The sequence below is a fragment of the Trachemys scripta genome, chromosome 8, assembly GCF_013100865.1.
Source record: "Trachemys scripta elegans isolate TJP31775 chromosome 8, CAS_Tse_1.0, whole genome shotgun sequence".
Taxonomy (NCBI): Eukaryota; Metazoa; Chordata; order Testudines; family Emydidae; genus Trachemys; species Trachemys scripta.
In genome coordinates, this window is record NC_048305.1 from 49201333 (window position 1) to 49216194 (window position 14862).

At 40.0% G+C, this 14862-nt stretch overlaps 1 protein-coding gene across 4 annotated transcripts in view; it reads left to right on the forward strand.

Annotated features, from left to right (window-relative positions):
* The window catches only part of RABGAP1L (RAB GTPase activating protein 1 like), a 544030-nt gene that overhangs the window by 383929 nt on the left and 145239 nt on the right, over nt 1–14862 (forward strand). For all 4 annotated transcript variants that reach the window (XM_034779149.1, XM_034779151.1, XM_034779152.1 and 1 more), the window contains exons 15-17: nt 3781–3855; nt 10528–10653; nt 12151–12294. In XM_034779149.1, coding sequence (XP_034635040.1) covers nt 3781–3855; nt 10528–10653; nt 12151–12294 — 345 coding nt within the window. The remainder of the gene's footprint in view (nt 1–3780; nt 3856–10527; nt 10654–12150; nt 12295–14862) is intronic.

A 14862-nucleotide genomic window follows, 5' to 3' on the forward strand; every position in this document is an offset into this window, starting at 1 on the left:
TGGGCTGTTGTGGTCTCTGTTCTGGTTACTCCGTGTTTAATACAACCAAAAGATTAGTAAGCTGTATAGATACAAAGATACTGTCTATGGGCCACAGCTAGTTTCCAGCAAGGGTAGCTGGAATGCAGTAGGAAATATGAGTGCATGAGACTCCCTGTATAGGACACATGTGGGCTCCTTTTAAGAGAGACATTTAATGAACACTGTTCATAAAAACTTTCTAAAATTGTTACTTTACAGAGCTACTTCTTCCTTAGTTTCTGCCAATCAAGGGCAAAAAGGGGGATAGTTTAGAGACACTGCATGCTTTGCAGCTCCCATTTATATCAGTTTTAGACTTTCTTGGCAGAAATCATTGAGAATTGTGTTAGGGCTGTTGGCCAGAGAAGTTAACTGTCAGCTAGGACAAATTTCTCTCAGCTTTTGAGAGAGGTAAGTAACCCATCCACTGAGATATTGTGTGATAGACCCAGATGGTTTTGATTTCATATGCCACAATGTATAAATGAAACTGGAAACCCCTGATTTGGAAGATTTATCCATGATATTTAAAAGCAATTATTTTCTTTCTTTGTAGCTGGTTGCTTCAGATGAGTAAGAGCAAGCATAGTTGTTTTTCAGACCACATTGATATTTTAAGAACCTGTCATCTTGCCTGGAGCTATGACAGTGAGAAACGTGCTAGTGAGTGTGACACATGACATTGTGGGCAACAGTGATGACATTTCTGAAACGAGAAAAACTACATTAGCTGCCCCATTGTTACCAACACAGCCCCCTTATTTGCTGCTGTGTATGTCGTTAACACCAGAGTCTGCCTCAGATTGTGCTACAGTTGTTGCCAGCCTCAGTGCCAAAATGGAAGCAGTTAATTCAGCAAATATTTTGCAGGACAAATGTTTTGTTAGAACTCATGACAAATCTATTACTCTCACTGAACTATATGAGATGGTCACTATCAAATTTATTTAATTTTCAGCAGTAGCAAAGAACAGTTTCAGGATATTTTCTTTGAGATGCAAGTTCACTTTTGTTGAAATTCCCAAAATATTTCAGCATTTTGTGCTTTTATTGGGCAAGTACTAGGGGCTGTGGGAGAGCCATGCATTTAATGATTGAAATATGGACCAGCAGTAAAAGAATCTGATATGTATCTTAATGCTCTTTAGCTCCTCTGCCATCATCCACTGTAAGCACTGCAACAAGATCCCAATGAAGATGCACTACATGAAAGTTTTAGATGGGTCTTCTTGCAATAAAAATCTGCCAAAAGAACTTGAAACAAAAGTGGAAATGGCTTTCCTCCCCGCAGAGCTGGCTCCAGGCACCAGCTTGGCAAGCTGGTGCTTGGGGTGACCACTCCGGACAGGGGCGGCAGGTCCAGCTATTCGGCGGCAATTCGGCGGATGGTCCCTCACTCCCGTTAGGAGCGAAGGACCTTCCGCCGAATTGCCGCCGCAGATCGTGATCGCGGCTTTTTTTTTTTTTTTTTTTTGTGGGTGCTTGGGGCGGCCAAAACCCTGGAGCTGGCCCTGCCTCCCCGTGACTAAGAAGAGGGTTCATTGCTACTGACTGCACTTGATGATGGCAACTTCACCCACAGAATCTTTTTTACTTTTTAGTTTAGAGGGGCTCCAGAAGAACAGAAAATACAGAATTTGGTTTCTGTGAAAACATTGTGGGTTATATTGGTAATTCTCCCAATGCTGTGAATATCCTTTTTGATACAAAGGCAAGGTTGTCCAAAAAAAATCTGGTCCAAGATATGACTATAATGTATAATTCTACCTTTCATGTGTTACCACACCTTTCAAAAAGCTGCATGTGAATATTTCCCACACTATCCAGTTTATCCCCAGCTAAGTAGAATTTGCAACCTTGTCTCATCTGAGACTTAGAAACAAAACACTAATGTAGGGTCCCAATTCAAACCATTATCTTACAAGATCAGCTGTTTGTGAGGGTGTGGAGACAGTTTTGTGATTCGCACTTATGGTAGTGGAGACATAGCCTATGTCTATGGCTCTTGCTATTTGTGTCATATTAAAATTAAATTTATTATTTGGGGCAGGACTATGTCTGTTTTATTTTGTGAGGTACTATCATGTTTCTGGGTGTTCAAAATGTAGTATCTCCCAAAGAAGAAAAAACTTCCTAAAAAACCACTTTCAACTGAAGCAAAGTGCAAAATGTTAGCAGAGCATCAGAGACAGATGTTGAAAATTTCTTTTTGATTAGTCTTGTGTTTATCCTGTACTTTATCTCTATAGCAGATCATTTGTGTACAGAAGGCAAAGCATCACTTACATTGATGGTTTAATGAGAATGTCGTGTGGGTGTGGATTTGTTTTAAAATTACAATACATGTTTTACTTGTTTTGGCGATGCAACAACATAATCAAAGCAACATCTGGGACATTAGTCAGATATTGGGATGACCTGGATGAATAGTGCAATAATAAAACTATTGCTGCATGTCATTAATTGTACCCTCAGGAATACAGGCAACATGAAACTTCCATGTGAATTATATCACTAGGTTACTCATGCTACCCAGTTACTCATATCATATCTGTAGAGTTTATGGCTGAAAAGCTTGATTCTTCACAGAGAGTGCGAGGGCTAGGCAGGGAGCTGTTTGCAACTCCCTGATTCAGAAATGCCCAGCTGCAGCACAAGTTAGAGCTACACAGGTGCAATGCTAACCTCATGATTGGCATACGATCTCTCAGGAATCTTACACCAGTGGAGAATTAGGTGAAGCAGCTTTTCCTCCAGTTTCAGCTTTTTTTTTTTTTTTTAAAGTAGTCTCTAGCTGTTATGGTTGTGAAGAAACTTTTCAAAACATGAGCTAAAATGCAACTGATGTGATGTCTGCCTGAGCTTTCAGAGAACTTCAAAAGCTCTGAGGTCTGAACAGAACCTTTCATTTCAGTGAGTTCCAGTTCAGATGTCGATATTTTCTTTTCGTGTCTACGGTAACTGTTTCACTGCTTTTGAAAGCATGTAGGAAAGGAGAGTAGGTATCATTATTAAGATCTACAAAATAAAAATATAAGGACATAGATCAAATTGTATTTTAAAGCCTTTTAATTAAAATTCTAAAATGTTGATAGACTTTTAACAATGCCAGGATGGCTTGAAGGGGGTGCAGTTGGTTTCATTTCCTGAAGGGAAGCTTTCAAATCTTTGGAAAACATTGTCTTAAGCCTCATTCCTATGATGTCATCTGAAATCCTCCATGGAATTACAACCTTGTTATCTGCAGTTGAGTATTATTATTCCTTTTCAGTATGCTAATAAGGCAGGGACAGCTGTCATATAGAGAAAATTTCCATTTCAAATTACCTTTGGTGGTTTTCTTCTTAACACTCTCAGGGCCCAGAATTTTATCATGTAACAGTTTGTTTGGCTTTTTTAAAGGTAACTGTTCTAATTTTCCTCTCTTATCAGTTTTACACTGATGTAACTCTATTGCTTTCAGTGAAATTACTGCTGATTCACACTGGTTTAAATGGGAGGAGAATAAGGCCCAACATTTTCAGCACATTTGAAAATATACAGTGTCAGTAAAGGACAAGCAGCGATCTATAAATGTTTTATTTAATGCACATTAAGCCTACACCAAAGTGGTTACAATTCCATGCACTTCAGTGCCTCTAGCTCCAGAATATCACATGATCTGAATACTGCATTAGTTATACTGCATTTTGCGACAAGAGATACTTGGATTTTAAATATTCAGTAAAGAAATTAAACTTGCCTTTATTTTTTTTCTAGGCATACTCTGTTTATGATGAAGACATTGGCTATTGTCAGGGACAGTCCTTCCTTGCTGCGGTGTTGCTGCTGCATGTGAGTAAATTACAAAGTGAAAGCTCTGACATGATGAAGCTGAAGCAATTTTAAAAATTTAGTACTGTAACTTGGTGAAAATACTCACTTGGTCAAATATTCACCACTGCTAGTTTTTGTGTCCATTTTTTCCTTCCCTGTGGAATCCTTTTTGCCTGATGCCAAGAGAAAGTACATGTGCTTATATCTCTACAAATATGTGGTTCATCTACAAATAAGAATATGAACTACTCAAATATAAAATTGCAGAGCTAACTGTAGTAGGTAACCTATTACTTAAATCAGCCTCTGTACCAGATGACTGTGGAATAGCTAATGTAACTCCAATTTTTAAAAAAGTCTCCAGAGGCTATCCCAGCAATTACAGACCAGTCAGCCTAACTTCAGTACCAGGCAAATTGGTTGAAACTATAGTAAAGAACAATTTTTTTCAGACACGTAGATGAACACAATATGTTGGGGAAGAGTCAACACAGCTTTTGTAAAGGGAAATCATGCCTTGCCAATCAATTAGAATTCTTTGGTGGTGTCAACAAGCACGTGGACAAGGGTGACCCAGTGGATATAGTATACCTGGACTTTCAGAAAGCCTTTCAGAAGATCCCTCCCTAAAGGATATGAAGCAAAGTAAGCAGTCATGGGATAAGAGAGAAGGCCCTCTCATGGCTCATTAACTGGTTAAAAATAGGAAACAATGGCTAGGAATAAATGGTCATTTTTCACAATGGAAAGCAGTAAATAGCGGGGTCCCCTAGGGATCTATACTGGGACCAGTGCTGTTCAACATATTCATAACTAGGACCCTACCAAATTCACGATTCATTTTGGTTAATTTCACAGTCATGGGATTTTAAAAATCGTAAATTTCATGATTTCAGATATTTAAATCTGAAATTTCACGGTGTTGGAACTCTAGGGGACCTGATCCAAAAAGGAGTTGTGTGGGGCGGGGGGTGGGGTCACAAGATTATTGTAGGGGGGTTTGCAGTACTGTTACCCTTACTTCTGCGCTGTTGCTGGCAGCAGTGCAGCTGTCAGAGCTGGGCAGGCGGAGAGTGGCAGCTGTTGGCTGGGAGCCCAGCTCTGAAGGCAGAGCCGCTGCCAGCAGCAGCGCAGAAGTAAGGATGGCATGGTATAGTATTCAGAGTAACAGCCGTGTTAGTCTGTATCCGCAAAAAGAAGAATAGGAGTACTTGTGGCACCTTAGAGACTAACAAATTTATTAGAGCATAAGCTTTCGTGGACTACAGCCCACTTCTTCGGATGCATAGTATTGTCACCTTTACTTCTGCGCTGCTGCCTTCAGAGCTGGGTCCTTGGTCTGCAGCCGTCACACTCTGGTCATCCAGCTCTGAAGGCAGAAGCACAGAAGTAAGGGTGGCATGGTATGGTATTGCCATCCTTACTTCTGCACAGCTGCTGGTGGGGTGCTGCCCTCAGAGCTGGGCGCCCAGCCAACAGCCAATGCTCTCCAGCTGCCCAGCTCTGAAGGCAGCGCAGAAGTAAGGGTGGCAATACTGCAACTTCCCTAAAATAACCTTGTGACCCCCCCCTGCAACTCCCTTTTGGGTCAGGACCCCAATTTGAGGAATGCTGGTCTCACCTGTGAAATCTGTATAGTATAGAATAAAAGCACACAAAAGACCAGATTTCATGGAGAGAGACCAGATTTCACAGTCCGTTATGCTTTTTTCATGGCAGTGAATTTGGTAGGGCCCTATTCATAAATGATCTGGAAAGAGGGGTGAAAAGTGAGGTGGCAAAGTTTGCAGACAATACTAAATTACTCAAGATCATTAAGTCCAAAGCTGACAGTGAAGAGTTACAAAGGGTACATGGGTACGTCACAGGATCCCACTAAGCTGGGTGTCTAGGCAACAAAATAGTAGATGAAATTCAATGTTAATAAATGAACAATAATGTTCATTGCCAAACATAATCCCAACTATACATACAAAATGATGGGGGTCTACATTAGCTGTTACCAGTCAAGAATGATCTTGGCTAGTTCTCTGAAAACATCTGCTCAATGTGCAGTGGCAGTTAATAAAGCTAACATGATGTTAGAAACTATTAGGAAATGGATAGACAATAAAACAGAAGATGATATAATACCACTATATAAATCCATGGTACCTCCACACTTGAATACTTTGTGCAGTTCAGGTCATCCCATCTCAAAAAAGATATATTAGAATTGGAAAAGGTGCAGAGAAGGGCAACAAAAATGATTAGGGGTATGGAACAGCTCCCATATGAGGATAGATTAAAAAGATTGGGACTGTTCAATTTAGGAGAGAGACAATTAACAGAGGGGCTATGATAGAGGTGTATAAAATCATGAATGATGTGGTGAAAGTGAATAAGGAAATGTTATTTATCCCTTCACACAATACAAACTGGGGTCATCCAATGAAATTAATAGGCAGCAGGTTTAAAACAAACAGAAGCTGGGACTGGATGACAGGGGATTGAACACAGGATAATTGCCCTGTTCTGTTCATTTCCCTCTGAAGATTCTGGCACCAGCCACTGTCAGAAGACAAGATACTGAGCTAGATAGGTGGACCATTGGTCTGACCCACTATAGCCATTCTTATGTTCTTAAGAAACCATTAGGTCAGGAATAATTAAGTTTTGTTATAATCGAAGCTATTATATATTTTGTAGTGGTCAGTTTTTATTTGATGGTAAAGAATACTTTTTTGAATACTTTGTTTGCCAAATCCTGAAGTTTTTAATGGATTTTCATTTCATTTTAACCTAGTCCTTACCAGGCAAACTCTTATTGAAGTTAGTGCGAACTTGTCCGAGGGTGGGATTCTCACCCAAATGGAGCATAAGTGCCATTGACTTTCAAGAGGTCTTGTGCTTCCAAGTCACTTTTAAATCTCCACATGAGCAAAAACTAAATAAAGGATTTGACCCATTCATTGAAAGACATGCTTGATTGTTAATTTGTATTGTCATCTTTAATTTCCAAGATACTAGAACAGTTGAAAAATATTAGATATTTACAAGCTGCTAAACAAATTTATTGATACATCTATGGAGTTAAGAAATGGGATATTGTGAAGAGCATTTTAAAAAAACAGTTATGCAGGCTATTGCTTGTTTTCAGTGCCAGGCTTTTGTTGGTAACATCACATTAATCACTCTCAGAATTTATTTCCATTTAGAGTACGGTTCTTTAGAAGACCCCTAAAGATTTATCCCTCACACGGACAGCCCAAGAGGAAATAAGTTACGAAGTAAGATGTCTAAAAGAAAAATTCAGACTGTTTCAGGCATAAGTATTATCTTCTTAAAAGGCAACTATGACGTCTTGAAGATCTAAGCAGCTGATACCCAATAAGAGCATTGTGGAGAGAGGATAGTCTTTTTATAGACACAATTGAAACTAGAACGACATTATCACCCTCCCCCCCACCTCACTCCCATATATTCCAAAATCAAACATTCCATCAGATATTTTACATAGCATTTCTTACCCAACAGTAGACTTTTTTTTTTTTTTTTAAAGTTTGGTTCAGATAAGATAAGTTATTTGTAGAGACACAAGTGTTCAAAAAATGAATAAGCTGCCAAATTCCAAATATGATGAATTTTCATTTGGCTCCCCTTATCTCCAAATGTGTGATGTTACATTGGCATTACTATGTAGAATTGCCTTTGAGTGTTTTTAGAGTTTGTGATTAAATTTGAAAGGTATTTCTAGGGACCACCAAATGGCAATTACACCCATTTTAATACGCCTATATAATACATACATTCCTAATAAGAAATGAAACTGAAATGATCAGAGAAGGGGAGGAAGCAAATTCTCTCTGATGTAGCTTAGGAGCTCCGGTGGGGGAGAGGTAGATGATCGCATCCTTCAAGCTCCTAGCTCCCCCAGATTGTCCATTCCCAGCCAGTCCATTGTCCTGAATGCTTACTGAGTCTGTTCTGAACCTCTCTAAGCCTTGTTAATCTCTACATGGTCCCATTGTCCCCAGGCCTTTTGTATTCTTCTGGGATAGGGGGTGCTTTTTCCTCCCTCTGCAGTTGTCGTCTAGGGGTGGATTGGTAGCCTGAACCTCCATCTTGGGTCTTCATAGTTCTTCTGGAGAAATCCCCACCAAAATATGAGCAGAGATTTCCCAATCACAGGGAACCATTTGTCTCCAGCTGTCGTGATTTTACCACAGAACTCACATTATTTTGTGTGCTTCTTGAAGCCCAGCTCTTCAATTCATGTGACTATGTTAGAATCTTAGTTCTCATTATTAACAAATTGGTAAGTTTTTAGCAATCATGGTTGGAAAATGAGCTCAAAAAAACAAAGCAAATTAAAAGAAACCAACATTTATTTTTTAAAATTTCATTGGCTTAATAATAACAACATAAATTTGGGGGATTGATTCATGATTTTGGACTCTTGGGATTGGTAATACTGGGGAAATCCCTATCCCCTAAGAGTGAAGTCTCCATGGCCTCTCCCTGTAAAAGACTTGGCCTCACAACAAACTCCCAATCCCTCCCTACTCCTTGTAGGTATGTCTTCATCGCAAAAGAAGGTCTATTCTTAACTTGGGTTAAAATACCAGTGAATACACAGCAATTTGGCATTTAACTTGGGTTTGCAGCTTGAGTTCAACCCCAGGTTCCCTTAGAGGTTTAAACTTCACCTGCTAACCCAAGTTAAAACCTGAGTTACTATGTTTTCCGTGCTATTTTAACCTGAGTTAAGAACACACTTTTATTTATTTATTTATTTATTTTTTGCAGTGCCAACACACCATATGTGTTGGATGGGGATGAATGTGTGTGTGCATGCATGTGTCTGGGTGAACATGCACATGTGTGTGAACATAATTTCCTTGTTAGTATATGAACAAGTAAAAGAAGTTTACATTTATGTTTTAGAAAGAACAGACCCAAGTCCCCAAACTCTTCATGCAGGATAAAGCTATTAATTTCTCTTTTTAACTTGGTCTCCAGCCTTTATCTGTCCTCCATAGGGGTTCATTTTGTCAGATAAAATTGTGGCAAGAGATCTAAGATCTCATAACAGCTTATTATGTCTGATCTTAGTCTGCACAGACACTTGGCAGCTGGGCTGGCAGTTCTTGAGGTTCAACAGCTACTTTCATGTAAACTGGCTAAAAAGAAAGGACTCAGCACCAGTTTTGGCCTAGGGGCAAGGCGTGATCTTAGTCTGGGCACTAAAAAGTAAAAATCTTAGAAGTCAATAAAAAGGGACTGAAATTCTCTTTGAAGAAAACTATTCAGCTTTTATCCACTGCTGACATTTGTCTAGAGAGAGATTCTGCGTGCAAGCAGAAATAGTAAAAGGTCAAGAGTTGTCACTCAGATATTCAGAAGTAGTTTCTGTTCATTGGCACTTATGTGGTATTTGCAGAAGTAAGACATTCTTGTGATTAAAGTCCTGATTTGTGTCTGGAATAGCTTCCGCTCACACATACCCTGTTACGGTATCCCCTGAAGTCAGGGATACTGTCAAGGGAGGCTATGATGACACAAGACTTCCCACAACCTCCCCTCCCATTAGGGCATGCAGCCAGGCAGCACAACTCCAAAAGTGAGGTTGACTGATTTAGTGCAGCCCCTAAGTGGGTCTTGAGTAGAGCCCCAGCAGGGATTAAAGCGTTCAGTATCATTTGGATGAGGAGGTTTGGACATGGTGTAGCAGGGCTTCTGAGGGAGTCATGCTGCTGGAAGAGGTCTCAGAATGATCACATGTTTGGAGGGCCAAGCTCATTGTTGCATCCTCAGTCATGGAAAACCTGACCCGGGACTGCTTAATGCACCTGGAAGTTGGCTGTAATTTTCCCTTTCTGCATTTTTTCCCATGAGGGCCTGATATAGCCTAGAATTTTTGAGAAGTGTTTGTCTAATGTCCAGTTTGACAAAGACTGTTTTGGTGACAATTTGTTTTTTACCGTGGTTTTCTAGATGAGAATTATGTACCAGCTAAGCTAAATATTCTCATTTACCTTTGTAGTGGCAATGCTAATGGCAGTTGTGCATTTACAGCCCCAAGCGTTGAATTGAGACTATAATACTATTTACACTGTGTTTGAATAAGGTTCTGAAGAAAGATCCTAACACTGTTTCAAATCAGTATAGACAAGGCCTAACTAATGTTTTCCTCAAGGAGAATAAATTATTCCCCTAAGATTTTTTGGTAGCTAATAGAACTGTGTGAATAACTCTTTTTTTCTGACAGGTTTCAGAGTAGCAGCCATGTTAGTCGGGATCAGCAAAAACTAAGGTGTCACAAGTACACCTGTTCTTTTTTTCTGGTTTGCTGGCAGTTCAAATATTTTTTTAAAATTTGTTTCAGGTTGACTCAAAACCAAACTTTTTCAAAAATTGTGATGAATTGAAAAGAGGAAAAGTATGAGTTTCAGATCAAACAAAACATTTATTTTGACCTAAAATAAAACATTTGGTTTTTATTTCAAGCTTTTTAATGTTTTAAAAAATAAAATTTCAGAAAATTTCAAAATTAAAGGTAATTTTGAATTTTAAAAAATTGAAACATTTATATTTTTTTCAGACTCTCTTACAATCCCTTGGGCAAAGGGAATTTTAAAATTTTACAGCTATGATATTTCAAATCTCTGCATTGTCATTCAAAGACTCTTTGTGTATTTCTCCTTGCAGATGCCAGAGGAGCAGGCCTTTTGTGTGCTGGTGAAGATCATGTATGACTATGGCTTGCGAGACCTCTACAAAAATAACTTTGAAGATCTTCACTGCAAATTTTACCAACTAGAGAAACTAATGCAGGTAGGACCAGGATCAAGAACTCTTGTCCTTTCATACGTGGTAATATTGGGTGGGGAAGAGGTAAACTCTTCTCTTACAGCTTTAGAAAAATACAACTTTCTCCTTTCAGAAGTGTATTGGACCAAATTCTTGAATCCTAAGAGCCCCAAAGTGAGGGACATTTAAGATCTAAAGCCAAACATTGTGGTTGGGTCTGTGTCTGTTTTCTTTTGGCTTCCATATACTTACTCTTGCGAACTTTTTTGATTCAAAGAGAAGATATTTATGGTTTTCTCTCCCCTTCTCTTTTTATTTGTTAAATTGATGCGACTACAGTAGAACTTCTGAGTTCTAACAGAATATGAGAATATTTTGGTATAGGATTGTCTTGGTTTGCATGACTTGCATTATGAGTTAAGATATTATACAAGTTGGGACAATTCTATGAATATGAAAAATAAATCCACCACAGATAATTTTGCAAGCCACGGGTCATCTTATTGTGACTCGATATGTGTTTAGTTTTTCCTCACATTTTAATTTTTTGTATTAAAAACAATTTAACTCTGAAATATTACAAGTTTTATACGCTGTTGTCCTGACTAATAAGCCATTATTAACAGTCCATTAAGATTTGACCTCTGGTGCAGTTACAATAATGGAAGCTTGCTGTTGGATTCAGTTAACCAGAGTAAAAATACAACTGTTCTGCAAACTTCCCTTTCTGAGATTTAAAAACTAAAATACAATCTTGGGCACACAACCCCTTTGAACTCACTTTCCAGGATGACAATTTGTGTATGTTTATAATTTACTGATACTTTTTAGATAAAGTGTTGCTTTAATGTATTTAAAAAAATACATTAATTTGTTCTCAGTATGTTTTTTTCAATATTTGTACCAAACAGCTACAATGAACTTTATCGAGTAAATGCATTTTTAATGACCAATGTATATAATCTACAATTGACATTACTACATACCTGGTAGTTGGTGTATACTGCATTCCTGGCCTGTGGAACTTGCCTTGTTGTCTGGTTGTTAATGTTTTTTATCTTTCATGATCTCTGAGGCTGATTTAAACTTCCTGCTCCAATGTCCATAATTTCATTGTTTTCCCAGAATAAACCATTTATAACAAAAGCATTAACGATTTTTTAAAATAGATAGATAGTTACACACATGTTATACATGGCACAACTACTCTATCTTTCCATATTTAATGTCCTATAATTTCTCTCTCTAATCCCATAGTATATTATTGATTTGATTTTGCTTTTAATAGCTAGCATGATAGAATCTGTGGTGGGTAACACAGAGAAGCTGCCAAAAAATGAGGGTGAAATCCTGTCTCCACTGAAGTCTGTGGCAAAATGCACATTGGCTTTAATGGAGCCAGGATTTCACTTTCCTCTTTTCTCAAGCCTCCAATAACCTTGCTGGCAGTGTGTTTCTGAAGCTGGAGGATCCTTGGGTGACATTTAAACATCCCCCCCCCCTTTTTTTTTCTTACTCTAGGAGCAGCTACCTGATTTATATAGCCATTTCTCAGACTTGAACCTGGAAGCTCATATGTATGCATCCCAGTGGTTTCTCACCCTCTTTACTGCCAAGTTCCCACTCTGCATGGTCTTCCACATCATTGATTTACTACTCTGTGAGGTAAAATGACACCATCCTTGAATCAGAAAAAATGCTTTTTGTCCAAAAAATGTTGTTAATTTTCCTTTTTTACCTCATTTTGTTGGAAGATTTAGTCATTTGTTGCTCAGTTTCTATCAGATTAATTTCTAAATGAATGCTGAATGTGTTAAGCTGAAGACGCTAGCAAGGCACCTTGCTCTTTATAAATGTAGTTTTGCACTAGCTGCAAGTGATTAATTTTTTCAGGATGGACTTTTAAATAAGTGTAAGTTCAGTTAGCCATTTAATTTTTAAAATGGATAGTTCATCCAAGTTTAATAAATCTGGCTTCTGGCAACCAACCAGTTGCTCAGATAAGACTGCTGTGGTAGAACTTTACATTGTTTCCCCAGATCAGAACATCCAAAGACAGTGTGAATATTACATGTTGTTTCTGTTAGCCTGGTATTTCACAGATAGTGGAGAATTACCAGACAGTTCTGGTACATTAAACTCTTAGGTCTGACAGTTAGAAAATAATCAAGCACTGCCTTACTCCAGAGAACAGAGTTGCAGTTTCTTGGGGCATGTATACACTATAAACTTAAGTGAATCTACGTTAGATCAACTTACAGCCACTGCAGTAATTATTGCGGTGGTTCATGTCCACACTGCTCTGTGATGGTATGCATCCTCACCAGGTGCGCTTCCACCGACTTAAGAAGGGCAGTGTGCGGGGCTGACAGCAAGGGTACTCGGCACTGCACGCATCTCCCCACTGGTAGTCCACTACTCACCAGGAGCTTGGCAGCCCCTCCCCACCGGGAACAAGGTAGACGTACCTGGCTTCTCAGCTCCCCGCTGGGAATGGGGCAGTCGCACCAGGCTTCTCAGCTCCCCTCCAGGAGCCTGGCTGCCCCACCAGGCTCTTGGTTCACTGCTGGGAGCATGGCAGCAAACCAGACTCCAGGCGCTGAGCTCCCAGCCAAGTGCCGCTGGTGCAGCTGTGCTCCCAGTGGGGAGCGGAGAGCTGAGAGCCTGGGGGTCGGGGGGCAGCCGAGGTCCCGGTGGGGAGGTCCATGCCTGGTGTCCGGTCAGTGGGAGCTGAGAAGCCTGGTGCAACTGCCCCGTTCCCAATGGGGAGTGGGGAGCTGAGAAGCCTGGTGTGGCTCCCCCATTCCTGGTGGTGAGTAGAGAGTCTGGGGGGCAGCCGGGCTCCTGGTGGGGAGATCTGCGCCCGGAGTCTGGCCAGCTCCTGTGCTCCCAGTGAGGAGTGGGGAGCCTGGGTGGCAGTTTGGCTGGGAGCAGAGAGCCTGGGTGGCAGCCTGAACTGGGAGCCTGGGTGGCAGCTTGGGTTGGAGCAGAGACCGGGCAGCAGCCTGGCTGGGGAGCCGGCTTTTTTGTCAATTTCACGGCTTCAGCAGAGGTGGGGTAAAGATTATTTTATTTACTTTTCATCATCACAGTGTGTTCCGGTTTGGGCTCAAACCATTTAGTCTTCTTTCTCTAACAATTTCTTAGTTGTGTTAGTAAAACAAACAGAGGAGAAGAGAACATCAGTGCCACCCATTTCACTTGCATGCATCCTATTCCTTACAGAGTAAATCATACACTGAGTTCAGCATTTTGATCTCTTTGGAATTATTTAGCAAGTTTATTTTCAAAACGGAATTGTGTCTGCAAGTGCGATCAGACTCTGTCAATCTAATGTATCCCTATGCTCTGTTTCTTGAAGAGAAAGTCATGTCTGGTCACTCCAGTCTCTTTCAGCCACAGTCATTGTAAGAAACAGTGCAGACAAGAATCCACAGCTTATCACAGCAGTGATTGCCCGTCTGACAGTAGAACCACACTTCACCCTTTATTGTATTAACCCCGATAAGAAAGTACAAATGCTGAAGAAAATGTAGATTTTTTTTTTTTTTTAAATTCAACTCTAGAAACATTGAAATACAGATGTCATATCTGGTAGCCTCTGTCTCATCTTGTTTGGTGAAAACACACAGAAAAAAAGATGAAAACCTTTTTTTCCTTTTGGGAGTATAAGTAAAGCTGTGTAAGAGGAAAAACTGGAATCTGCTAGAAAAAGTAAACCTAGCATTTGAGGGAGGAAAACCCTTTAACATTAAAGGGGCCTAATTTGTGATGGCTAAACAATAACCAGAAATATTAAAGACATGAAGGGCTAGTGGGAAGTCGTGTGGACATCTCAAGCACCAGTAGGAAAATGTCTAAGGATATGTCTACGCTACGAAATTAGGTCGATTTTATAGAAGTCAATTTTTAGAAATCGATTTTATACAGTTGATTGTGTATGTCCCCACTAAGTGCATTAAGTTGGTGGAGTGCTTCCTCACTACCATGGCTAGCATCAACCCACAGTCTCCGCCGCCCATTGGAATTCTGGGTTAAGCTCCCAATGCCTGGCGGGGCAAAAACATTGTCGCGGGTGGTTTTGGGTACATGTTGTCAGTCTCCCCTCCCTCCCTCCTTTCCTCCCTCCGTGAAAGCAACTGCAGACAATCATTTTGTGCCTTTTTTCCTGGGTTACCCGTGCAGACGCCATAGCATGGCAAGCATGGAGCCCGCTCAGCTCACTGCTGCTGT